Here is a 25,797-nt window from a genome sequence, read left to right as displayed (position 1 = left end):
GAGTTTTCACAAGGTCTTGGACAATTTCCCATGTGCTTTATCAGTAGGAGCACAAATGAGCCAAGAATGCAAAGCAGAAACACGATATTTACTATTGGCCATTCATCAGGCTTTTATTAAAAGGGCTCAGCTATCTGCTGAGGGAGCGGGGAGAATATGAGGACACTTCTGAGACCAGGCACAGGGAAAGCAACAATCTGTCAAACTGTGATTGCATTCAGGTGGCCAGCTGTGGCTGTCTTACCCCTGTCAGATTCTTCTCTCAAAATGTTCAGTGTGCTTGCTTGAATTCAAGGCTAGGCTCTGCAAAACCCTACCTACATTCTCACCTCTTTTTGCCTGAGCAGGCACGTTACCTCAGTAAGGCTTTGCAGATTATAAAAGAACGGGTCCATGCCTATGTTTGTAGGATAGGGGCCCTGGATTTCAGCACAGTGAGAGAAATCAGTGAGTGGCAAACCAACCTCACAGGGCCAAGTCTGCGGAAACACCATTGACAGGAAATCACCACACTTCTGGTGATGTAGAACAGAGCTGAGTTTACTGTGGCTTATGCTGCGAATTCTACCAGAAATCCCTAGAATTGGGCAAAATAAGTGGCAAAACACTGTGTGGAAATAGTTAGGGATCAGATTGTCTTGGAACCATTTTCCCAGTCACCACTGCCCAGTTCCTGCTCAGCTCCTGTACACGCCAGCACCCAGCAGCAAGCAGCTCTTCCAGACGACAAAGAACTTTTTACGTATAGTATTAACTTTTCCAAACCTATTGAACAATTTCCATGCAGGTTAAAAAAAAAAAAAAAAAAGGAAAAACTTCCAAAGGTGCAGGTGATCTCCTTTTCAGAGGTACAGAACACTTAGGGACCACTGTCCCTAGCTTTCGGCATGCCACTTCGGGCTATCAGCCATTGGAGGACTACTTCTCCCCACAGGATACCTTTGGGAAGCCAAATTCCTTCCGTACATGTAAAGAATCTGAGCTTCCATCTGACCTTAACAAGTAAGGAGTGTTCGGTGCGTGCTCAGCCCCACCTGCAGCCTTTCAGCAGCCCGAGATGTTTGCTGTGTCCCGTGCCCTGTTTAGCCTCTCCAGTCAGCCGTCTGTAATCGCGCAGCTCTTTCCAGCACACCCACGGCAGCTTCATCCTCGTACCGCAGGAACCAATTCCAAGCTATTACTGCACTGCTTAATGATCCTGCTCAGGCTGTTTTGGAAGAGTAGTCCTTAGCTCTGCTTCTCACCCCAGGGATTTAAATAGGCTCGTATATCAAGGCCAAGCCTTGATAATTCCTTTATTTCTGGTGGCGTTTTAAATCACATGGAAACCAGGAGCTTCTTCTGAGCAGGAAAATGACTTCCTGCCATTAGGCAGCACCTATCAGCAACCAAAAGCACTCTTGAAATTTATATTCTTAACTCTGGACTTTCTCATATCTAGTGAATTGGGCTGGGACCAACAAATCACTGTTGCAAGTGTTTAATTTCTCGTCAAAGGATTTGCTTTCAGTGGTGTGTGTTTGTAGTGAGGCGTTGTTTGTTTTAATTTTTTATCTGTGTTTTACTTAGCTTACAAGCCCATGTACAATTCCATATTACTATTTTGAACAATCTCTCTGAGAGCTAGCACAGCGACTCCATGTTTTAGTATATTCAGCCGTGTTCGCCCATGTACTCTGTTTTCTTTGTTCTGAATTTAAATTTCTTTAGCCTGTGAGTTAAGTGCTCATGATAACACGAAGGGAGCAAACCACTTTAAATCTTTCAAATCAGAATGAGAACTTTTATTTAGAAGAAATAGTCTGCATTATAGCAATGATGAGCAATTATAACAAATTGGTAGCATTTCAATAATCATAATCCTGTTGCCTTGTTCAGAAGACATGAGTGCACATTTTTGAGAACTCCTTTACATACCACTAAGATCATCCTTCTAAAATGACAGATTTCCTGACCTTTTTCCTCTTCAACGGGATTTTCACTGAGCACGCTGGTTCTACAGAATAATTGTTGGTAGTGCTCCTGAACTCCAGGTACTATCAGTTGAACTTCTAACAGTGTGTAGATATTTATTTTCAGAACATGAAATTCTCTTGACCCTTCTTGAGTGCTGCCAGAAATTATTGTATAAGGATTTCTTTGTAAATGTTGTTGTTTAAATAGAAGTTTGTCAGAAAGACAAGAGAAGATGGTAAAGTTCTTTCATTGGAGACATCTTTATGGAACTTGGAGGTTCCCTTGTATGATTGTGCCTAGGGGCTGAAATTATCTTCCAAGTAAACCACAGAGGTTAAAAACAATAGAAAGAAGTAATAATGTCCGATATTTCTCATTCAGTCACAAAATCAAACCTAGATCTTATTTAAGATGCAACCAAAAGCTGACAACAGTCTAAATATGTACTGAATTTTAACCTGAGATTTGCTACACAATGCAAATATTCTTACGTATTCACTGCTTCATACTAATCATGCAGTTGGAACTTAATTCATTGATATGACTTGTTTATGAATGTTTGTGGAAGCTATTCAACATCAGAACTACACAAAGTTGTGCTGTGTTGGTTAATGGCAGGAGGATTTTTGTCAGTGTTTGTGCCCTGATTAAATTCTGTATCTCACGAATTCAGTATCTTTTTGGATTTTGCTATTTTTAAAGTTACAAAATGGTTTAGTAAAAACTGTTGAAGTCGCAAATCACAGTGGTCCCATATTTTCAAGACAGCAAAATTCAAGGGTTAGACATGCACCAACAGCAGACATTAAACATTTTCCTTATGCACACTGGTGCAGGAGGAGTAGCAAGTTACAGAGCCAGTCCCACACTGCTGAGAGCAGCGACCTTAGGTGGTTTTTGCAGCTTAGGATCCATATGATGCTGTCCAAAGTCTTCCTGTGAATATTTCTCCATTTTTTTAAATGAAGTCCTAAAGATATATCCTTCTGCCACATAATATTTGTCTGCAGCCTGGTTCTTCTACCCACACTCCGTCCATTTTAGCTGTTTCCTCCTGGCCAGCAGAGAGGAGGTCAGAAGGTGTGTGCCTGCGGGTGTTTAGCACACGGACGTAGAGTAATGGGTAATGCACTGAGCTCCTTTAACCGTGCTTGCATTTCTGATGTTAGCTCTTGAATTCAAGTACATCTTTGGTCTTTCTTTGTATTCAAGTTGATTGAGAGGGTTTAACCATATATAATATTCAAATTACTTTTATGCATGAAAAGCTTTTCAAGAAATCAATGCACTCTCCGAGTGAAATAATTAAAACATGAACTGACTGCCCTTTAAAGACAGTAGTAATGCTCCTTACGAAGACCAATGTACTAATATTACATGCAGTAATGTACTTTTTAAAAGTTAAATTCTTCATCGTTGGTATTTGAGTAGGACACAGAATTAGGCATGCCAAGCTGTATTTATTAGCAGAAAACTGATTATTATTACTGACCAATCTGCTTTTTAATGATTCAGCGAGCATGTTGGTTTTTATAGTAATGAATACGGGGCTCTTAATCAGGTGATCTGACAAGTGTGCAATTTGCCTGGAAAATTATGCTGTACTGAAAGTGTTTTCGTGAAGAATAAGAAAGGGGAAAAAATACTATAAAATGTTGGCATTTAGAGGAAAAAGAGACAGTAAAACTGAAGGAACAGCACTGCAATACTTTGTTTCTGTTGTCTACATGCAGATATTTGGCCAAAACTCCTGTCTGTGCCCAGCTGAAAGCAAATTTAAGGTCTGGTTTTGTTCTGTTCCATTGGAGGTGAAAGTAATGGTTTGTATAACGGGAGGGGTAGTGTTGGAGCTATGAAAGACTGGAGTAAAATCAGACGGGTGCAGTCTCCTCGTGCTCTGCTGGCACGTTACCCTTCGTTCCTAGCTTCACATGAGGCAGCGTGTGTTGCCCAGAAGAGACAACCTTTGCTCTTCTAAACTTTCTGAATCTTAGGTACCAGAATTTATGCTTCAAGAGAACTTCCTCTGAAGGCACTAAAAATTGTACATAAATAAAAATGGTGGAAGCCATTGTTGCCTATTACATTGGAGGACATTGGGTATACTGGTGCTTATTTTTCTCCTCCTCTCCATTTTCTCCTCTTCCCCAGCCAGTATGCAAATACTCTGCTAGGATTTCGAGTTAACAGGTGTGTTTTCTTTAGTTGCTGTGGAAAAAAAATGTCCGCAAATATGACAGACAATGGAAGCATGAAAGAATTCTGCTTTCTTGTTCTTAAAGGACTAAATGGAGCAAGGAGGCAATTTCGAGCCTAGTCTCATAAATACCCTTATTTTTTTCTCCTAGGTTTAGTATTATTTCTATATGTGCACTGACCCCATACAAAAAAGGGTGTGAAGCTGGTAGAGAAAAAACACCATCAGTGAATCAATATAGGTGAACTAACCTCGACTCCAGAAGTAAAAGTGCGTTGGAGAGAAGCAATATTGCATTATTTTTGTATTGTCTGCAACACCTGAGCCTTGAGTATCATTTGGAAATATAAAAATGTCCTTTTATCTACATTGTTAAACTGAAAGGATTCCCTGTCTGTTTGCTCTTTGTCATCAAAGGCTGTTGTCAATGATTGCATGGTATTTTGTATTGTCTTCTGTTAAACTCCAAAATGATTGTTTAGACTGAGTGCCTGCAGTGAGCACTAGGTAAGTCAGAGTACGTTGTATACCCGTCCCAGACCTGGGAGGTGGAAGCATCACTCAATAACATCTTTTCTCTTTATTACAATCAGAAGAAGCTTTAGTGCTTTTGTTCCACAATAATGAAAATTACTCTTTTTTTAACCTGTCTGGAAAGCCACTTGGTGGTGTGAAATTTGGTCTAGAGAAACTGGAATGTTTAAGCTTATCCTTACGTAGGAGTGAGTCAGAGATGTTGCCTGCAGCTGACCCTTCCAACGAGTAAATAGCATAGAAGAGTTCGCTGTAGTGTCCATCCCTCAGAGACAAAACTCTCTCTAGTTATTCATTATTTTCTTCATGGTAAAACTTGAGAGACTACCAAAACCTGGGCCATGTTATACCAAGAGCTACATAAATTCCAAATAGTAGATGTTCTATGCTCTGATGAGCTCACCGTCTAAAAAGACAAGACAGCCTTGGGCTGGAGCGAGAAGTGTGACTGTGTTTTTCAATAATCTCACATCAACCTATGGATTTTTTTAAGAGTGATGGAACACAATCTTCAAATGTTATGATTCCCTGTACGACTTAATATCTTCTTAGTCTCCAAAATGTGATCCCTGAAACTCTATTTTCTTGACAAAAATAGATCAGAGATGCAGTGAACACACAGCCCAGCCAAGGAACAAAACAACTCACCTTCTCTGAGCTTCCAAGGCTGAATACCGCAGCCGTTGGTGCTCAGAGAGCTGCAGCTGCTAAAGTGAGAAACTGCTAGTTTCTAAAAATTCGTGCAAATCACATCATAAAGTACTGCCACAACTGACTGGCCCTCTCATGAAACATTCCCAGTATTTATGGTTGCAGAAGGTGTGTACTCCTATTGCAGTATTTTTTAGGTGTTATCTGCCTTGACCAAGATTTCAGCAGGGACTTAGCTAGGGACTAATTGCAGATGGATTTCAGACAAGCTTACACCTGACCTTGTTCTTGATGCAGTCCTGCTCAAGCTGAGGCATTTCTGAGCATTTCTCACCACAACAGCTGAAGACCAGTGGTAATTCTGGAAGTTTACTTCTCTGTAAGCAACAATAAGAATGAGACAAGCAAAACCGAACACCTGTCAAAATGCTACACTCGTGTAACAAACTGAAGTTACGTTCAATAGTATAAAATATTAAAAAAAATGCATGTTACCTAAGTTAGATCACTTCTAGCCTTGGGGGGAAAAAAGATTCAAAATTAATCATCATCTAGAGTAGTCCAAATGAGCTCATGCTTTACATTATTCATTATGAAGATCAGTTATCATTTTTTCCAGTGTCAGTTTCAGACATCCCTTGTTTTGACAAGACCTCAGTGGAATAGTTTCACACTAGTGACAAACTGGGAACCAGTACAGTGTCACCAATGAAGGTGGTTTGATTTTCTTAGCATTATGTTGAGAGTATGGAAGTTCTGCAGTAAACTTGCAAAAAAATAATAGGATCCACAAAAAGAGGAATTGGAGATCCAATAACTCTTTTTTTTTTTTTTTTTTTACCAACAACTTTTTAGAGTTGGTAACCAGGAAGAATATGGGAATTAATAGATTTTATTGAGACATTTGTATTGCTTTCACTATGGAAGATATGGATGACTAAGTACCATTCTTGGAGATGCTAAAGAGCTCTCTGTATTTTGTTCCATGCTTCAGCTGTACTTTGAAACCTTTTTTTTTTTTCAGTTAATGGTTTTGTCACAAAGTACATACACACTTTTCTTTGCAAACCTGACAACTTCTATTATCAGAGGCTATTATGGCATTTAAGTGTTGCTGGTAGCCATAGCACTAATCACTTTTCTTGACCTAAAGGTGTTCTTCTGCTCTCCTGCATGAATTGCATACCTCAGCTTTTTGGATGATGTAAATATTTCTTGTTTAAATGATGCAACGTGGTTATTGCACTTTTGAAAATATAGGGTATAAATCAGTGAGAGTGGTTGCTTCATACAGAACAAACCATAGTCCTTGGTTGTACACATATATCACTCGCTGACTGAAATCTAATGCCATTTTGCTCACCTGAAGACAGAATTTGTCCCATGCACCATGTGGAAAAACTCAGCTGACAAAGAAAATATGGAACTTGCACAGAGAGAAAAAAGCTGATATCCTGAGCCATAAAAATCAAATGTGAAAAAGTTCATAATTTAAAGCTGCCCCAGGTCATAATAAATAATTCATTCCTCAATTACACTCAGTTTTTCCTTAACATAAAACTATCTCCCCAGTTTTTTGTAAAAATCAATCTGTAGACTCTTATCATATATGCGTGTGTATAGGATGGATAAAAACATGGGTATAAAACCTCATGCCATGGTGATGATTTACTTTGATTTATCAAGATTTGCTTTTTGTTGATGAATGGTTATCTTGATGGGTTCTTTGTACTGCATGATACACCATATCCCAGGCTGTAAAATACGGGTTTTCAGGAGTGGCTTCATTGGATTTGCTCCCATGTTCTGTATGCGTAGCAAAGATGCATGAGGCAGTGCCAACGTGAGATTAACCGAAACAGTGAAGCTGAATATGTGCTTTGCCAGAAGCTTTAATTCACCCTCACTTTCTCTTCCTAGGATTGTCACTAATAGACAATCACTACTTCTTAATTATTATTTAAGTTTAATACCATATTATTACTGCTTAATGATATGAGTACTTTTAGCTGTGGTTGGTCAGAGAAACCACTTTGCATTTCAGGTTCCTGAATAGGTACGTTTGCAAATATTTTGCCTAGCACTTCTCTTTAGGAAGAGTTGAAATTCCACGTTTCATGAACATGCTTTTCTGAGTCCTTTAAATTCTTTTTTCTACAAACACATCAATTACTCTGGGAAAGGCAGTGAACTTTTCTCAGATATGAGCAAAAATAATTTAAAATTTGAATGAATATAGGCTTATTGCTTTGCTTCATTGCTTATTGGGTTTTATTTGAAATAGAAAAATATATATTGAATTAGGTAATAGGAGCTCTACTGGAAAGTCTTTGTTTTGCAGCAGATACAGAAGAGCTTTGTGATGAGTTAACGTGGCCTGGCTCATCCCACCTAATTTGGGGTGTTAACAGAGGCACACAACTCAACCTGATTTTTGGCAGTTGCCAGAACTGCTCTGTGATGCGTCTCCCTCCCAGCATAGAACAGGACACATTATAGTCTGAAGAAAATCAAGGAAATCATCTCCTTCCTAAGCAGTCGTGACCTGAAATGCTCGAACTCCTGGGAGGTGCCTGCTGGCTGAGGCCGAGCAACCTGCCTGTCTGCACCCTGCGTACTTTTGCCTTCGTTCTTCAGTTGGGGTTGGTTAGGCTTTTTATCTCTGTGTGAATGGCCTTCCACACTGCTGGCCAAAAACTTCTGTTTATTTATTTATTTTACAATCAACCCCGTGAAACTGTAACATTTTCCATTTCCAACTGGAAAGCTCAGCTCTGTGGAATAAAAATAACACATTAGCCAGCCGGCAGCGTTGTGTGAGGAAGTAGGTAAATTTTGCTCCTGCAGAGAGGCGCAGGCAATTAAATTCGTGAGCTCTTCCCCAGAAGAGTTATAACACTCATAGATTTGCTTCTGTTCCTTTCCCTCCCCACCTTGGCTCCCCTCGATCCCAGGCAGGGAGGATTGACTTCTAGCAGTCCGCGGTGCCTCTGGGACTGCCAACGGACTTGTTAAATTGTGATAATAATTTTAGGCTGTTGGCCACACATTTGTTATGAAATGAAGTAACTCTCTTCACATGAGCTGTCAGACAGAAATTACTTTTAGTCACAATCAATCTAAATTTCAACTGGAGACTTGAAGGTGAAGGCTGTGAACTTTGCTACCTATTACAGGCCTGTGAAGCCATCCAAGCTTTTTCATTTTTAGCTAGATCAGTATTTCTGTATTCCTCTGCTGCAGAAAGTATTGTTTATGTGCTATAACCTCGTAGCATTAAGCACAATAAATCCTGTATTTCAGGAAACTATCTCCGTTTGAGATTTAACTTCTTCGGGTCAAATTCTGACCCTCTCTCTTCTTCTGGGGAAAGTTTCAGGCCCCATAGCAGTAAAACCCAAAAGCAATTAAAAATATTTATTTATTTATTTATTTTATTTATAACATTTCATTAGGCTCAAAATTATCCCTGTTCTTCTCATGCATATGTTTAAGGTTTATCAAGCAAATGACACTCTTGTTATGCTCATTATAAAATATTCACTCTTGGCATCCTGAGCCCATGAACCGAGGCTTTAAAGAAGGAAGGAGCCTGACTAAGAGATGATGAGTGCCCGTAAGCACTGTATGTATGTGAGACTGTACAGCATACTTTGTATTCAAACATTTCTCCCACACACCTTTTGCTTACACTTCATTTTTAATCAAGCAAAGTGAATGCAACCCACACCAAACCCTTTACCTAATGCTGAGTTTAATGACCCTTTTAGTACCGGTGCAATGGGGCTGCTTCTCTCTTGCTGCTGTTCTCGTCTAGCTTTGGAGAGTTATAAAAATGACTTTTAGGTATGACCCACAAATGAACTGAAAGGCACACAGAAGCAGTGTACTCATCCAGCATGAAATCAAAAGCTAATCAATGCAGATTATGTTAGATTAGCTAAACAAGTAAACAATTAGCCAAGTTAATGCCACCTACCCTGTCTTTCAGCACCAACCACTTAAAGAATTTGTCTTCAAAAAAGAGTGCCAGTTCCTGTTGGTGACATTGCAGGTTATGGGACGAATTTTTCAGACTTGTGAGTCTTGAAGAAAAATGAAGGAAATTTTACTAGGAAGAGGGGTCATCTCTTGGGAATGAATAGTAGGTTTTGACGTGAAATGATGACACAGACTTGGGAATTCTTCTCATGGTCGAGCCATTGCACGTAGCAGCCTCTTGCCAGGCTGGATGATACGATGGGTCCCCGATGAGATGAGGTCACCCTGGCTGGGTGCCCCCTGCACCACCACCCTGCAGCACCATTGCCTCTGCTCCCTGCGGGTCTGGCCCTAGTCGTGGAGGTGGTGGCTGTTACGCCGACATGGAGAGAACACAAGCTCCAGCCCCAAATTCACACCCAAATTCAGATGCCCCAATGCCTCTCAGGAAGACAAAGCTGCTCGAAGCCTAACACTGGAGGTTCGGATCGACTTTTTACTCTTTAAGGTCACAGTGAAAATGAAATTAGCAAGTGGACTTCTGGGACGGAAAAGCCTGCTCATCACTTTGCCCTTTGCTTCGGGTCTCATAAAACTTGCTGCTTCATTTGTGCAGACTCACAGTCCTGGAAGCAGTGTGTATGTCCAGGTCTCTTTACAGTATCACATCTCACTTCTGAGTCGGTCTGCCTTGCTTTTAGTTCTGTTTGGATTAACACGAGTGCTCCAACAAAAAGAATAATTTAGCAATATTAAACTAGTTTCAGAGCATCTGTTTGCTAATATCACTGTTACCAAGCTACAGAAAAACCGTGAGTCTGACTTTGAGGTTCTCCCACTAATGCAGGAACTAAATTGTGTTTATTTGCACAGTTAATTCCCTAAAAACAAACATAATCCATTTTTAGCTGATGTTTTTACATGATTGTTGATGAAATGGAATTCATCCAGTGGTAGTATCTAAAATATAATATTACCTCCTACCATTAACACAAGCTGTTTTAATTTTTTTGTTGTTTTAAGTAAGTATTGCCAACATAATGTAGCCATCGAGATTTCAGTGGTCTTCATTACTTGCAAAATTTGTGATCACTTGATTTTTTTTCTTCATGTTATTATTCCCTTTGCAAAGGATTAAATCACATGTTAAACAAGGTTGTGGCCACTAAAAAAATTTAATTCACGTAATGTGTTATTACTTTGTTCCAATCAGGGAGTTCCATAGCAGGGCAGCTCGGCACGCATTTTCAGTGGTGGAGAGCGTGCTGAGTGGAAGGGAAATCGCGGGAATTTTAACGTGTTTGTCATGGGATCTGACACTGTAGTTTGATTAAACCAGCCCAGACATTTCATGAATGTGTAAAACGCTGAAAATCATTTTTTTCTTGTTGTTAACTTAGGGTGTGACTGCTTAGGACCAGCCAGCATCAGCCATTCCTTTTATTTGGATTTCCCCGGAGCTTTCAACAGCAGAATTTGCTCATGTTTTTTTTATTTATTTATTTATTTATTTTGTTGGTGTTTTTGTTTGTTGGTTGGTTGGTTGGGTTTTTTTTGATTGTTTGTTTTTCCAGTGCTGGGGGCAGATGATGGCTATCTTTGCACCACAGATAGCCGGTACCTTCACCCTCCTGATCCTTCCATCCCTGACCAGCCTCGTGTACCCAGCACATTGAGCAAGACCCTCCTCTGCCTTATTGCTGCTGTGAGTCTATTTATGATGGCAGTTAGTTCCTTTGCCATTAAATGAGATTTGGTGAGTAAGTGGCAGGGGCAAGCACAGGTATACGTGCGTTATCTCACATAGTGCTGTGAAATACGGCCTCATAACCTTGGTGGTAGTGGGTTTCCTCTTCCCTCAGCCCAGAGGATGATGGCATAAAGTAAAAAGTCAGCCTTCTCAGCAGAAAAATGCAGAAGGTCAAATACAATTTTGTTAACAGGGATTTGGGGTATTTTTCCACTTTAACAAATTAATTATATTTCTTTTTGATCTTCAAAGGCTTTGCTGAATCATTGTTTGTTCCTTTTTTTTGGCAGGGAAAGCTGTTAGCAATTCTGAGAAATAAATTGCAAACACTTTCGAACCTGAGGCCAAAGCCTGCTGGCATTTAGGTGTTTCCAGATGGCAAATGTATGAGGGAGTGAAAAAAGTAAACTGACACCAACATCTACAGAACATTTTTTGTTTTTACCAAAACAAAAAAGGAGAGATGTATACAGAAATTCTTAATCTGTCAGACACTGACTGTGATTTGTAAACATAATTTCTTAAAAATGAAATCAAGGGTCTTGTGGCTGGCTGTGTAACAAGTGAATGCAAGCAGTGATTTCCACTGTCTACTTTTTCAGAAAACAACCTTTTTATTTCCTTCAGGCTAGGAAGCCAATGCATACTACAGTGATCTGGGCTGGTCAATGCTGGTTAGAAATAGACGGCCCAAAGCGCCAGTGTTCAGGTGCTGTATTTTTATGGGAAAGGATGTCTTGTCCACATGGCCAAGCGTGCGTGTGTTAGGACATTTGGGTGATGGACGGTGACTAGCGGGGACATGTGAGCATCACTCGACACGGGTGCCTGCTCGGTCAGGACCCAGCTGCTGACTTCTTATCACGTGCTGACAACGTGACAAACGGACCCCTGCCCACCTGATAAGGGGCAAGGGGATTCATTTTATAATTTTATTTCAGACTTTTTCTAAGGGGTATTTTGTTGAACTCAGTGCTGTTTCCCAAGCAGCCGACCCTCTCCCCTGTATGTGGAGGAGAGGAGGAGCTGCCCCTGGGGCAGCCCGGCCCCATCACACCCAGCACCTGCAAACCCTTCCCGTTTCAAGAACAGAGAGGTGGCTCCCGAGCTGCTCCTTGTCCCTCCTCCAGCCCAGCCTAGGCCCAGGAGCTTTGGGCCTGTTCTGCTGTCTTTGCGCACGCCTTACGCTTATTCAGCTAACAGTCTGTTTGAAATATGAGCCTAATCCCCGGGTAATGTACTATTCCTCTTAGATTTAACTTGAACTGATCCCTACAGAATGAATTTTTTAGCAGGACAATGTAATCTGTCCGTGACATCTTGACAATGTGGTCCAGAAGGAAAATGGGAACTTCTCAGACTCGCAATGTAAATGAGAACCCACAAGGACATGCTGTGGCCATCGGTACTGTGCAGAGAGGGCGAGATCCTGCCAAACTGCGCTGACTTTGGCTCCCCAGAAAGGAGGACATCATCATCCAGCCGCCTCCCATCACTTCCCCTCACCCAGCTCCTCGCTGACCAGCTCCCAGCCCTGCTGCTTGGCCATGGCTGCAGTACAGATAGGAGGTCTAAGAAGGGTCTGTAACATTAAAGAGAAAACATGGTTTATTTTTCTTTTGTGCCAAGTCTACGGCTGGATTTTTGCCAAGCAGCTCCTTGTGGCTACATGGATTTCCATTTATCCAACAGCTCAAATGCGCCTGGGGATCATCGTAACTGATTGTTATATTACCAATACTGTGGGCATTTGTTGTGTGACATAGGTCTCTGGATGCCTCCATGGTGTAAATAATCCAAGGAACAACATAGCAAGATGTCACATGTCACAGCCCCATGCAGGAATAAATCTAAGGCAAAAGAGCCTAAATGTGAAAGCAGTCAGTGTGATATGAGTTTGTTTGATTTGTAAATAAGACTGATTCAAATAGAAGCATTAAGCTTTGTCAAGTTGTAGTCATAGGCTGACTTCAGTTACCTGGAAGTCTGAATTGGTTCAAGCTTCAAATACAACTTCCTTTTAAGTTTGAAACCATAAAAATGTGACTCAAAGAATACAGATGAAGAGAGTGGCAACTAGACTAAAGGGAAATGGTCTTGAAGTGAATTGTATGCTGCTGAAGAAAGACCTTATACCATTTTTGAGACCTTGACATCAATGAAATTCTATTTATTAGTGTCGTGTGTCCCCTCTCACCCCCACCCCCATGTATCTGCACTTCTGCAGCTTGATTCTGGTCCTGTTGGCTCATCCATGCTCATTTCTGTTGGTGGAGTCCATTCCGATCTATGTAGTTATTGAGGTGGAACAATAAGCTACTCCAAATTAAGTGCTTTTGTGTATATATGTGGATTAATGGACAAAAGAATAACCATCACCTGAGATTTCCAGACACCTCCTTTCTCCATAACATCCTTACCATGTTTTCTGACAAATACCACGGAACAGGAAGGATCCGATTATCTCCCAGGCTAGAGCAGCACCTATGAAAACACGACTAGCAATTCAATTTGGCTCAACTGGAAGTGAAATCTGCAGCTAGAAGGGAGAGTTTGACATTTCTGAAAGGCGAGAAGCTGAAAGATGCATCAAGTCAGACATCGGAGCTGAGAGACCCCCAGTCAGCACTTCGTAGCCTCAGGCACCCGCGTATTGATCTGCACTAAGTCATCTGGAATTCACCCACCACTAATTGATCCAGGAGGTTGTTAGAACATGCAAGGGGTGTTGCAAAACAGCAGATCTTCGCACGCGTGGAAGAAAAAACTGTCATTTTTAGGGCTGAATGCACCTGGAGGGACGGTGATGGGGGGGAACCATTGGAGTGTTTCTTTTTGCATCCTGAAAGTCAGAGCACTTCTGCCAGCTGGTTGCCATGACCCATCCAAGCTCTGGTGAGTAATTGTGGAAGTTTGTGCACTCTGATTCACTTCAAACAATGTGTTGTGCAATGACAGTAAAGAACAAAAGCCTATCAATAATCAAGGGGTTATGGTTAAAAAAATTAATGGCTCTTGATATAAAATTGGATCTCCAGGTCTTCACTCATCCACTTCAGAACCTAGTTCAAAGCTATCCAAGGTAATAAAAGACCTTGCTAAAATAAAAGACCTATCCAAGCTAATAAAAAACTTGACAGAGTTACTGTGTGTCATTTTCCAGGGAGCTGTAACTACTGCGTTATAGCCAGTTCATTGAGAACTAAGTACAGAGCCCAAACACTGACGAAGCTTTGGAAGAAAAATGAATCATTGCTGGATCAGATACAGACACAAAAGTGCTGTGTTAGAGGTTAAAACCATTCCAGGAGCTGAATGCTTTTGCTGCATAGAAAAGGATGTGACAATGAGTTTCATTTAAAGACTGAATTCATTTGCCACAGGAACAATGAGGTTTTGCTTTTTTAATCAAAATGCAGACAAGTAATTTCTTAGGCAAGCAAAGCTCTGAATTATGGTAGGGAAGATACAACATGAGTAAAGAGTCTTTTCCGTAATACAGCTATAAAATATTATAATATACATATACATGAAATAAAGAAGTGATTGAACTTGTCATTTAATTGTACTATCAGATTTGTAGCTTGTGAAAATGTCAGAGAAAATAACACAGTGTGTAGGATAGGTCAATTTATTAATTGTGGATAAATTTTGAGCCTACTCCAGTCTGCGCTATTGTATTTCTTGTTTATAAGTATTCACCAACTAGCTTGGATAAATAATTCCCAGCCAGCAGGTTAGTCTTTTATAGTCTTCCCAGTTTGATTACTTCCTGGATGTCTGCTAGGATCGGTGACTGGTCCCGGGGGTCACAGAGCATCATTTCTGCCTGAACGCCTGGAACTTTTCCAGTAGGAGAGTAATGTTTAGCATCTGGCCAGTCTGAGCTTCTCAATGATCTAACATTTGTGAAACTCTGAATATTTAAGACCTTCCAAACATCACAAGAAAAGGGTTAATCTATTTATTCATGAATATCTGTGTACCTCTTGCCCATTCTCCAGACCAGCTCTGTTTTGGCAAGCTTCACAAAATTGAATGACATAAAAACTACTCCAGATAAACCAGTCCCACTGGGGACCAAATCGTGGTCTAGTTGTTCATTGTCACCCCACATCACTTGGGGGCTTTATCTGAATAAGAATGCAGGACTCAAACCTATTAACTAGCAAAGCAAAAATGCAGGTTAGAGATGAAGTCTGGGGCTACTGAGATCGAAATGATCTGTCAATATGTGCTTGAAGTATAAGTCGTGGCTATTCTCAAGAAAACACACAGTGACATGGAAGTTTCTGTTTGCTAGAGGAAGAACACTTGTGTCCTTTCTCACAGCAGGGGTTTGGAGAAACTGCCCTGATAAAACAGCCACCCTGTGCATTCCAGCAGAATGCTCAAAACCAGATTTCAGGTAGTCTTTAGAGCACAGAAGTTGGATTTTCAAAATATTTCAAGGCCAGCTGAATGGGTGGAGGCCTCTAAGCTTGAGCACATCTTCTCTCTGTGCTGTGGCATGCTTTTGGCTTAAAGCTGCTCTTACTTAAGGAGACTTGTTTGTATGTTGCTGAGGAAGCCTGGAAGGAAAGAATTATTTCCTGTTTTTTTGTTTTCATTTTGAGGTTTGAGGCAGGGAGAGTATATTTAAATGCAGATGTTTGATTGTACCCGTGTGCCCCGAGGGAGACAGGATTGCAAAATCTTCATTAAGGCCATGCGAGAGGCAAAAAACGTAAAGAATAAAAAGGATTCAGCTCTTCATATTATTCACAGACAGGAATACATTGTCTTGAATATTAGCTGTGGGTCTCATCCCCTGAGATCTGAAAACGCTGACACAGTGAGGAGTTTTGAACAGTTTTCCAGACGTTAGGGAATTATGCAATACACAAGGAAGGTGAGATGAGAATAGGGACTAGATACATTGTCCCCATCTCTATTTCTCCCTGTTCCAAATGCATTAATATTAAAAATAAATAAATAGCAGCATGTTTTGTAACCCTGTCAAAGAAAAAGGAGAAACAAGATATATACCGCCTGCTGTTGAGACTTTTTCCTTTCTTTTCCATTTGTATCTGAGCTAATAGGAATAATAACTACCCCGCCTGCCCACTGACCCATCTGATGTGTTGTTGTGCTAATCCACCTCTACCGGTATCGACTGCTGGTCTCTGAGGGGTTGCCTTGCGGAGTCAGAAATAAATTACCCATCAGAATCAATGAAACTCCTGACTATGGCTTACACAGACGTAGCTCTGTCACCCGCACTGGCACATGGTAAGTGCCTGACAATTACCTACATACTCGGTATTTTGGATGGGTAAGGGCACGCAGACCTCCTTAGGGAGAAACCCTCTCATCAGCGTATGGTCACTTTTGGACCATCGCTATTTCTTCATGGTACCTTGGCGTTAGATAAATTAAAGTATCTTAAAAATCACCATTGGTTTTGCTCGTGGGTATGGAAACAAAATACAAATTGAGAGCCGTGACATCGATATCTGAGTGATATTGAGGTTAGTATACGAAGATGAACTAATGAAGAAAACTTCCTTTTCTTCCCATTTCAACAGCTCTCCCAAAGCCCAAATAAAACTGAGAAAGCATAAATACATCGCTGCCTGTGTTGTACCCAGTACTCCTCGGCTTCAAGGTAGTTTAGTTCTTTAGTGGTAAGCTACCAGATAAAGATGGTTTACTGACTGCAGGTTCAGTAGTGAATCGTGAATGAAAGATTGTGAGTGAAAGAACCAAGTCAGTCAATGGGCAACTGCTTCGTGGCTATGGGAGATCCTCTGGTATCATTAAAATCACAGCAGAGGGGTGTGCATAGTGGGAAGGTGCCATTAAGTGGTGGTGGAGGTGGAGTCCAGAAATCAACAGCAGCGCTAGGCAGATTTAAAGCCAGGTCAAGTAACCTCAGGCAGAGCTCACCCAGGCGTCCTGCACTGCCACCGAATCGGTGCCGCGGGTGCTAATGGCACCGTGGCTGTGCCTGCACGCAGCTGCGCACAAGTTCATGGCTCACATCAAAGTTCAGGGCTGGGGTGCATTTTGCAGCCCTCTGCTCAGCTCTGCAGTGCTGCGGCTGGCAGGGCTGCCTTTAAACCAGCTAAGTATCTCCCCATGAGCTGCGGTGGCATATTTGCATCGCGGCACAGATGTACCAAGTGTACCGCCGCATATAATTCTGCAAAGCCAACATCTGGTGCCATTAAATGCAGTAGAAATATCGCTGTTGGTTCTAGCGGGCCTGGTAGCTCCTTTATTTATTTTGCATTTTTTTTTCTACAGGAACTGAAAGTCACTCCTGTGATTAAGTAACCTGTCGGAAGCAGTCAGAGCTCCGACTCAAAGGGTTGGTTGGTGTGAGCAATAACATGGCTGCTCAAAGCTGGGCGATATGAACAGGCTTTATGCTTTCTTCCAGGTCACTATCTATTACTTTCAGAATGGAAAATTCAAAGATCAGAAGGCACCTAATAGGTTGAGAGAGACAATGCCTTATAAAAACGTTATTGCTATCGACTTGGTGGAAGATTTGATTACAAGGAATTGGCAGGGAAATGATTTAGTACTAAACATTGATGACTGTAATATCCAAGAGTTATTCTGGACAATAAGATACAAGAAAAAAAAGCGTTTTACTGTGGGAGAGACTGTTGCTAAAAGGGTAACAGAGACTCAGCAGAGTGATGATGAAGAGCGATAGGCTTCTAACAGCAGTTCCAAAGCAACAGAAAACTGTTGGTAGTAGAAATTTGGCCAAACAAGTAAAATACTTACAGAAATATAATTCCACAAGCAGCTAAAACAAATGTAAGATTATTTTTTTCTTACTTAAAGTATTTTATCAAGCAGTGCTACAAGTGAATGGCCATAAACAAGGTAAAACAGCCCAAAATCAATGTCTACCCGTGGCCCCAAGACAGATTTGTGGAAGCCATTCAACACATTGCTTTCTTGCTGGTGTGTGTTTGAGCCTTAACTGTGAGAAATTTCTTCTATGGGCGAAAACCACAGTCCCAAAAATTCTCTGTCAAGCTAGATTATTTCCCCACTTTCTCCCCTTTGCCTTTTCCATCTCCCTGCACATCGTTCGAGCTGGAGTTTTATAACTAGTTGTTTGGGTTCGGCTCGAGATTGGGTTACAGAGCAGCCAAGTAGCTGTCTGCAAGGAAGTAAAAATCTTAGCGCTAGTCCAACCAGAGACTCTTTTATCTTTAAAATACAGCATTACAAAGCCTAACGTCCTCCAGTTTTATTAGCTGTTCTTGAGGGGTGCTTAGCTGGCAAGTGCAGCATCTGGCACCGCCTCGGCGCGGCTCTAACAGCCTGAGCACAAACCTCCCCACCGCTGCACAAATAACCTCTTACGGGGCACAGTGGTGGCGGTGGCAGGTCCTGCTGTCCCCTGCTCCTGTCCCCTCCAGGAGCGGGTCCTGCTGGAAGCACTTGGGGTTTGCAGGATGCGACCCTTGCAGATGGGACCTTGGTCCCTGCCGAGAGCGGTAGCCACTGCCGGTGGCCGGCACAGCATGCCGAGAGCCACACGGCGCTGTGCTTTTAGAGTAAAACGTCTTTTTTTTTTTTTTGCCCCTTTTAGCTCCCTGCAGTCAAAAAGGAGGGGCCGCAGCTGTGGTTCGGAGCAGCCCCTGAAGCGTGCCCAGCAGGTACAGACCTGCGCTGGAGCCGGCTGATGCGGGGGGGCCGTGCACAGCCGGTGACGTTCATTGACCGGGAGGGGAAAATTCCTGTGCAAGTGGTCTCCACTGGGTATAAGACAGTACCAGTGACATTTGCCTCTTCTCTCAGTGATAAAATGTATTTATTTGTGAAGTAGATCTTAATCCATCTCTGAGAAGTGTTTTTAGTTTTTTTGCAGCAGCATTTATAATGATTGAATGTGTAGCTAGAGAGGACATCTTTCTGTAGCAATGAACAAAAATAAGAATAACTTTTCAGCATTACCGTATATCAATAGCCAATTATTTTTGTATGGATGGGTTCTGGTTGGCTGCTAATGGACTGACAATGAGATAAGTCTTCCAGGAGAGAAACCATCATTTTAAAGATAGAGTGGCTGGCCTTTTAATTTTAAGGTATTACCAAAATCACACCTTTCACCTTTAAAAATTGTGAATGATCACAGTCCTCTTCTAAATCATTTCCTTGCTTTTTGAACTGAGCCCAGCTAATGCTTTGCAAGAGTTTGTCTTTCCGGGCAGCGACGGTGCCATTTACATTTCTTAATTTTTCTTGAAGAACGTCATCCTCCTTGCTTGCACTCTGCCTCCCAGCCTGCTTCCTGGCCATCTGTCTGCAGAGGGGGTTTAAGGAACCTGTCGCCAAGTCCCCCTCGCTCCCGTGTATTTCTTGAACTCCACGTACCGCACAGATATGTGCTGGCGTAAAGCGAAACCTATTAAGTGATGAGATAAAACACAAAGGTGCTTCAGAAGACTTCAAATGTTTCAAACGAGGCAGACTCACGTTTCTCGCTGGTTTTTCTTCAGCTTTGGTGCGCTTTCTTTCATCTCCACGCGCTTCATTCCTCTGCCCCTGCCCGTCAGACCCGGGGCATTTTGGCGAGGAGGATGAGCGTCCCCCTCCCTCCGCCCGGCCGCCCACTCACCTGCTGCAAGCCCGAGCCCTCTCAGCCCACTAAAGCTCATCATTTTACCGTTACTCTTAAAAACAAGTTGAAAAAAAAAGATCGCCATATGCTTCAGAATACGCACCATGACTTCGCTGTGACATGACTGCACTTACAAATAGCCAAGGAGCTTGGAAAAAAAAGCTAAATGCCTTGTTATCCACCGTGCCCGTGGATCAAAGTGCTTTTTTGTCTTCAGATAAACACCGTCCACTGGCTTTGATGCTGTCTCCAGTGCATCTGGGTGAGGACAGCAACAAAATACTGAGAGATGGGAAAGCAGAGGAATACAGGTGCCGCTCCGAAGCCCCGAGCTGGGTCACTGGCTGGGGGTCCTGCTCCCCTGGCTGTGGGAATCACAGCCACCAGCCTTCTGCGCTCTACTTCACGGGGCTGGAAATGGAGGGGGGTGCTGGAAGCTGCCACTACTTCAGCTCAGGTATCTGAGGTTATTTACTCGACCCGTTCGCGTGTCCCATACAGAGCAGCCAGCCTGCTGCACTGACAGCTCCTAGGAGTTCAGAAACGTGCCTGGAGTCCCTGTGACATTTGATATTCCAAACTTTGCCTGGTAGCTGATGGTTCCTTCCTCCAAGTGACATATTGATTGTGGGTACACGTAGGGCGAGTATGATTGTGTTCAGTATTTTGAGCTCATCATCTGTTATCCCATTCGCATTGTCATCCCGGACCCAGACAGTATCAAATTGGAAGCAGTAGTGTAGAAAATTACGAACAAATCAAAAAAGACTACAGCTGTGAAATGAATCAAAGCACTGTTTCTACATTTAGTATTTCCTTTGGTATAAAACATCTTTTACGATTTATTTTTTTATTATCCTGGTCTGACAGCTATGGAGGCAGGGACCAAGCGCTGCGCGTACCACCGGGGCCAGGTGGGTCACTGCTGTGCCAGCATCCAGAGGCATTTACCCAACAGAGCAATAATTTGCTAAAACATGATTGAGGCAGAGAAGACTGGGTCACCAAGGGCAGCACCTCTCTAGATCTGAGCCTTGACCCACTTTGACCACCTGAAGGACATGCCTCTGGTGTGCAGGCTCCTCCACGGCTGTCCTGGTTGTAGCACACCAGGAGAACGGCGCCCACAAAATCCTGCCTGGTTTCAGCTCTTGACCTTGGTCCTCTCCATCTGCTGCATCTTGCGTGGTTAGAAAGGTTCAAGTCTGAGCTCCATGTCAGCTTTTCAGAGCAGCCTCTCGGTGCGCTAACGCTGTACCGTGAGAGCAGGCTTTAAATATGTGTGTGTTTGTATGAAGATGACCGCATTAAATTTAAGCAGAAATAAATGGTAATTTAACTGGCATGGATACACAAGGCTGACATAATCTCTAAAGGTTTGAGGCTGCTATTAAATTTGTTCCTCCTTATTAATTTGTGACCAAGAAGATAATGAAAAACTGGCAACTCTGAAGTTGATATAAAAAGTAAGAGATATACAGTTGGCATGGAGAATTTTATGTGCTGTCAAAGTGAAAAGGCTTTGCTAAATGTATGTAGGCAAAGATACACACTGCCATCTTAATGAGCAATTAAAAGATGGACTCGTAATAATTGAATCGTGACTCTTGTCACATTTGTATTTGTCTAATATCCCTAGTTTGGGTTGAATCTGGTTTTGAGTTCCTAGTTTAATCAGGTCTGATTTAGGCTTTTGGTTCAAATAACAAAAAGTGATGAGCATGAATCTTGTTGTCCTATTACTCCCTCAGCTTCTTGTTCCCGATGAATACAATGTTCTTTTAAAACCTCGTGTTTAATTACTGCATTTAAACAGCAGGATCGGACACAGAGGTGGGGAGTTGTTCAAAGTTTGAGTTTTCAAAGAGAAAATCGCATCTTCCTTTCTGCAGATCACTTGCTGGATTTTGGAAGTACTTCAGATGGATACCAGTTAATTCCTTTGCTGGTAAAATCAGGGAGCCTTGGCTACGCTCATTGCTCTGTTTCTTTTTGCCTTTTTGTTGTTGTTGTTGTTTGATTTTTAATTTTTTTTAAGCCCAATAAGAGAGGACCATCTGTTCTTCAAAACTCTTTCCCTTAAGCTAACTGCAGTGGTCATTCCTGCACGCTATCGAATCGTCAGTGGCACGGGGCTCTGTGCTGCCAATCTGCCGTTCAGAATTTCTCATCAGACTCTTGAAGCCGCATCAGTCAGAGCTGACAACAGTTTGCACATTTCCAGCTCCTCTCACTCAGATACACGAGACCAAGACTGGCCCAGGTGCCTCCATTTCACAGTCCCTGTTTTTGCCCAAGTCCTATTAAATGTATCGCCACTTGCAGCTTCAACTCCCCTGCACTTGCAGAGTGCTTTCGCTTGCTTTATCGTTGTCTGATTTTTATATTTTTTAACCTACGTGTGTGTGGGGGGAGAGTGCTTAATTCTCATTCCAGTGGGCTGTCCTGTCTTTTTATGAAAAAATAATTGCAAACTCCTTTCTCTGAATAGGAATCCTCCCCTCCTAAGTCTGTCTTTAAAACCATCTATTTTTTCTTATCCTTCTAGCTCCAGTCACTGGTTTTTGGGCCTCTCCAATTCCCAGTTCAAAGGAAAGCAACAATTATTTTGCTTCAAACTCATCCAGCCCTGAAGATGAAGAATTTATCAGCTTTGCCCTGCTCTGTAGCAGAGCTGCTGGCTCTGCCCAGGCTTTGCAGCCAGGCGGACAGCAGACGCCCCCTCAGCAAAGCTCCCACCGCTCTGGGGATGCGCAGAGACGTCCCAGGGGCTTTTAAAAGGTGCCATCTGTGAGGACAAGCACATCTTCCTCAGCCGAGGATTGCCTCCCGCAGCTTAACTAGCCTCAAATTGCAGGCGTTTGAAAAGGAAAGGGACGGAGCTGGCTGGAGGACGGGGGTGCGAGGCAGGGTGCTTGGGTTTATAAATGGTTTCAGGCGGTGGGAGAAACTGGAAAGATTTGGAACCAGAATGTCAGAGAACTGGGAAGGAGCCCAGCATGTAAGAGAAGTCATCAAAAATGGCTGTTGGTACCTGGCTGTGCACCTGTAACGTCAGGGAGGGGAGTCTGGGCTCCTGGGGGAGCTGGGTTAGGGACACGGTCACCCGGAATTGATGGAGGAGCAGACAGGCACTTCGCGTGAGCCGGACTGCCCAATCCATCACCTGCCCGGGGCAAATCCGCTCCTCGTTTAGCTGTCTAAAGCAAGGGGCTTGGGTTTGGATGGGGTAAAATAGGAGGGACTGGCTTTCCCCGGGGCAGGACGGGGGAGAGCTGGGTACGTGATGCGGGGCCTGGGTAGCACCCATGCTCGGGGCCAGGTGGGGTGTGCTTGGCCTGGTTTAGGGTGGCTTTCTCCAGCCCCCTGCTCCTCGAGAAGCCGAGCTGTGTGGAAGGAGGAGGGGGACCACCTCTGGGGGGGAAAAACGAGCTTGATATTGTAATTCCCCAGTAATTCCAAGGGAATACCTTTCTGCCCCAAATTCAGCTTGCGTGGCCGAATTTCATTCTGGATGCTTCAGCTTTTGGGGGGTGGGTGGGAAAAAAAAACGGGGTGGCACAGGCAGGGGCCTGGGGTCTGGGGACTCGGTGCTGCCTTGCCGCGCTCTCGTTCATCTCAGCCCCAGGGGCCACGTGGAGACGCAGCAGGCATGGGCTGTGCATTTAAAACCGCACCAGAATTATGTAAAATGAGCAAAATGTGCCAACTGCTACAAGCGTGTTGCAGCCAGCGTCACCCCAGCAAGCTGTCCGGGGTGAGGAAGCCTGACTTCCTCCCCACCCCGCGTCCTCAGGCGTGTGCGGATATAAATAAACAGGGGCTGCGTGGATGCCTCACGTGTCTCCTGATACATCTCATGTTTATGTCCGACTTTAAGAGAAACAGAGAAATGACTAAATACCTCAAACTGACAACACAGACAGTCTGAAAGATATTTTCACAGAATAAATGATGTGGGTAAGTGGTTAGACTTCTCTTTCTTTCCTTCAGGAAATGGGAAGGAGTTGTCTCCACTGATATTATTTCTGTTTGCTGATTTTTTTTTCCCTCTCCCGCAGGAAAGAGAAAAAGATCTCACTGAAGATACCGTTTTTTCTCTGATTAGATTTCAGTTTTATTTTTTTTTAAACCCCGGACCTCTTAAGCCTATAGGCCAGGTATGAAATATGCACTCGCTGGTTCCTGTAGAACACTCTACAAGGACCCACTTTGTAGTGCCCATGCACAATTCACTGTGGATGCTCCCAATCGCATTTGTGATTTATCTGTTTTTAATCCAAATCGTAAATCAGCAATTTCAGATCATTCTTGTTAGGAAGAAGGAAATCAGAGCAAACAAGAGTCCCTACAAGTCATCAAGTCGTTAAATAAACTCTTTTTTTTTTTTTTTTGGTAAATGCTGAAGATATTTTGGAGGTGCAACGTTTAGCTGGCCAGAACTAAAAGTGTGAAAAATCCCAGAAAGCGCACCTTGCTTGGTATCTCCTGCGGAGAACAACACTACTAATAATGAACAAGCCTACTCTCATGGAAGAGCCTCTTCCTACAAGCTCACGGCTAATTTTGTGACCTGATGTGATAACAAGCAGATTGTCTTCCAGCCTAGAGCTGGTTTCTGGGAGCTGCCCGTGTCTTCTTAAAGAGCTGCGCAGGGGGGTCCTGTCCCTCGCACGCTGAAGCCAATGACAAATGCAATTTAATTCACTAGGATCCAGCTGTAGGGCTCTGTATCGGAAGGAACACCGAGAGCGACATGTTTTAAGAGGTCTTTTAGACTTCTGTTAGTAATTGTGGGCACCCGCTGCTTCGCGATGGATCCGGCTCGTGCCTAATTCCCCTTTGAAACCCAGCACCCCAAACCCCCTTTACAGCCCCACTCCTCCCCCGTAAACACTCAACGCCTTCTAAAAAAGAAATGAGCAATGATTATATCGATCCTTTTTCTTTTTTTTTTAACAGATGCGACGGCGAAGAGAACGAATGTTAACGTTTGCCTTCCCGCATGGCCACGGCTACCCGGCACTGGAAGCAGCCCCCGGCCGCGCCGCGTGTCCCACCGCCAGCTGCCGGTGGTCCCGGTGTCCCAACGCGGGGCTGGGGGGCCCCAAAGGGACCCCCCCCGTCCCCTCGAGGCCCCAAAGGGACCCCCCCCCGTCCCGTCGAGGCCCCAAAGGGACCCCCCCCGTCCCCTCGAGGCCCCAAAGGGACCCCCCGTCCCCTCGAGGTTTGCCCTGGTACCCCCGGGGAACTTCTCCCCTGTCCCCCCGGGGCTGGCTGCTCACGACGGGAGGGCGCGACGCGGGGGCGCCTGGGGGTAGCGTGGAAAGCTGGGGGGGGGCGCACCGCCCCCCCCGCCCCTCTCCCAACCCCCGTGCCCCGAGGGGGCGGCCCCCCCGAGGGGGCGGCCCTGCCGCCCCTTCCCAACGCCCCCCCCCCCCAGCCCCTGAGCCGCGCCGTGAGGGCTCCGCTTCCTCGCCTCAGGGCTCCGAGCCCCGACGGCGCGGCCCCCCCCCCCCCCCCCCCCCCGCCCCGCTGCCCCGAGGGGGCGGTCCCGGCGCCCCGCACAGGTGCCGGCGATTGGGTGGAATATGCAAATGCGGCCGTGACGTCAGGCGGCTCCGGACCCGGAGAGCAGAAATAGGGCCGGCGCGGCCCCCCCCCGCCTCCGCGGCCGCCGCCGCTCCCGTCCCGGCCCGAGCCGTCCCGCGGCCCCCGGCCCCGCCGCACCCCTTCGGCCGCTCCGTCCCGCCCGGCGCCGCGCCCCAGGTGAGTGCGCGCCGCGGGGCCGCGCCCGGAGCGCCCCCCGCGTCCCCGTGGGTACCCGGCGGAGAGCTGCCGGGGGAAAGGGGTGTGTTTTTTTTTTTTTTTGGGGGGGGGAGACCCGCCTGGCGGAGCGCTGCGAGGGGGTTTGGGGGGGGGGGGACACCCCGCTGTGGGAGCCTTCCCGCTGCCGGCTCCGCGGGGATGCTGCCGGGGATGCTCCGGCGATGCTGCCGGTCCGCGCAGAGCCCGCGGGAAGGGCGTAGGAACAGGTGGGCACCCTCGGAGGGGGTCGCCCCACTCCCCCCGCCCCTCCTTTTTCCTTCTCCCCAT

The 25,797-nt window shown here is 44.3% G+C and overlaps 1 protein-coding gene across 6 annotated transcripts in view; it reads left to right on the top strand.

Annotated features, from left to right (window-relative positions):
• The window catches only part of FSTL4 (follistatin like 4), a 351,120-nt gene that overhangs the window by 110,118 nt on the left and 215,205 nt on the right, over positions 1-25,797 (top strand). Inside the window, exon 1 of one of the 6 annotated variants that reach the window (XM_083798910.1) lies at positions 25,311-25,470. The exons of 3 other annotated variants lie outside the window; for them this stretch is intronic. Coding sequence is in view for 2 of the 3 variants with exons in the window: in XM_083798908.1 (XP_083655034.1) it covers positions 25,669-25,736 (68 nt within the window). In the remaining variant the exon portion in view is untranslated. Of the gene's footprint in view, positions 1-25,310; positions 25,471-25,592; positions 25,737-25,797 lie in introns of those variants that run through there. 2 more of the 6 variants (XM_083798908.1, XM_083798909.1) reach the window with 2 other exon arrangements.

This window comes from Anser anser (assembly GCF_964211835.1).
Source record: "Anser anser genome assembly, chromosome: 14".
Lineage (NCBI taxonomy): Eukaryota > Metazoa > Chordata > Aves > Anseriformes > Anatidae > Anser > Anser anser.
Note: the sequence above shows the minus strand (reverse complement) of the source record. Positions and strands in the feature narration are given on the sequence as shown.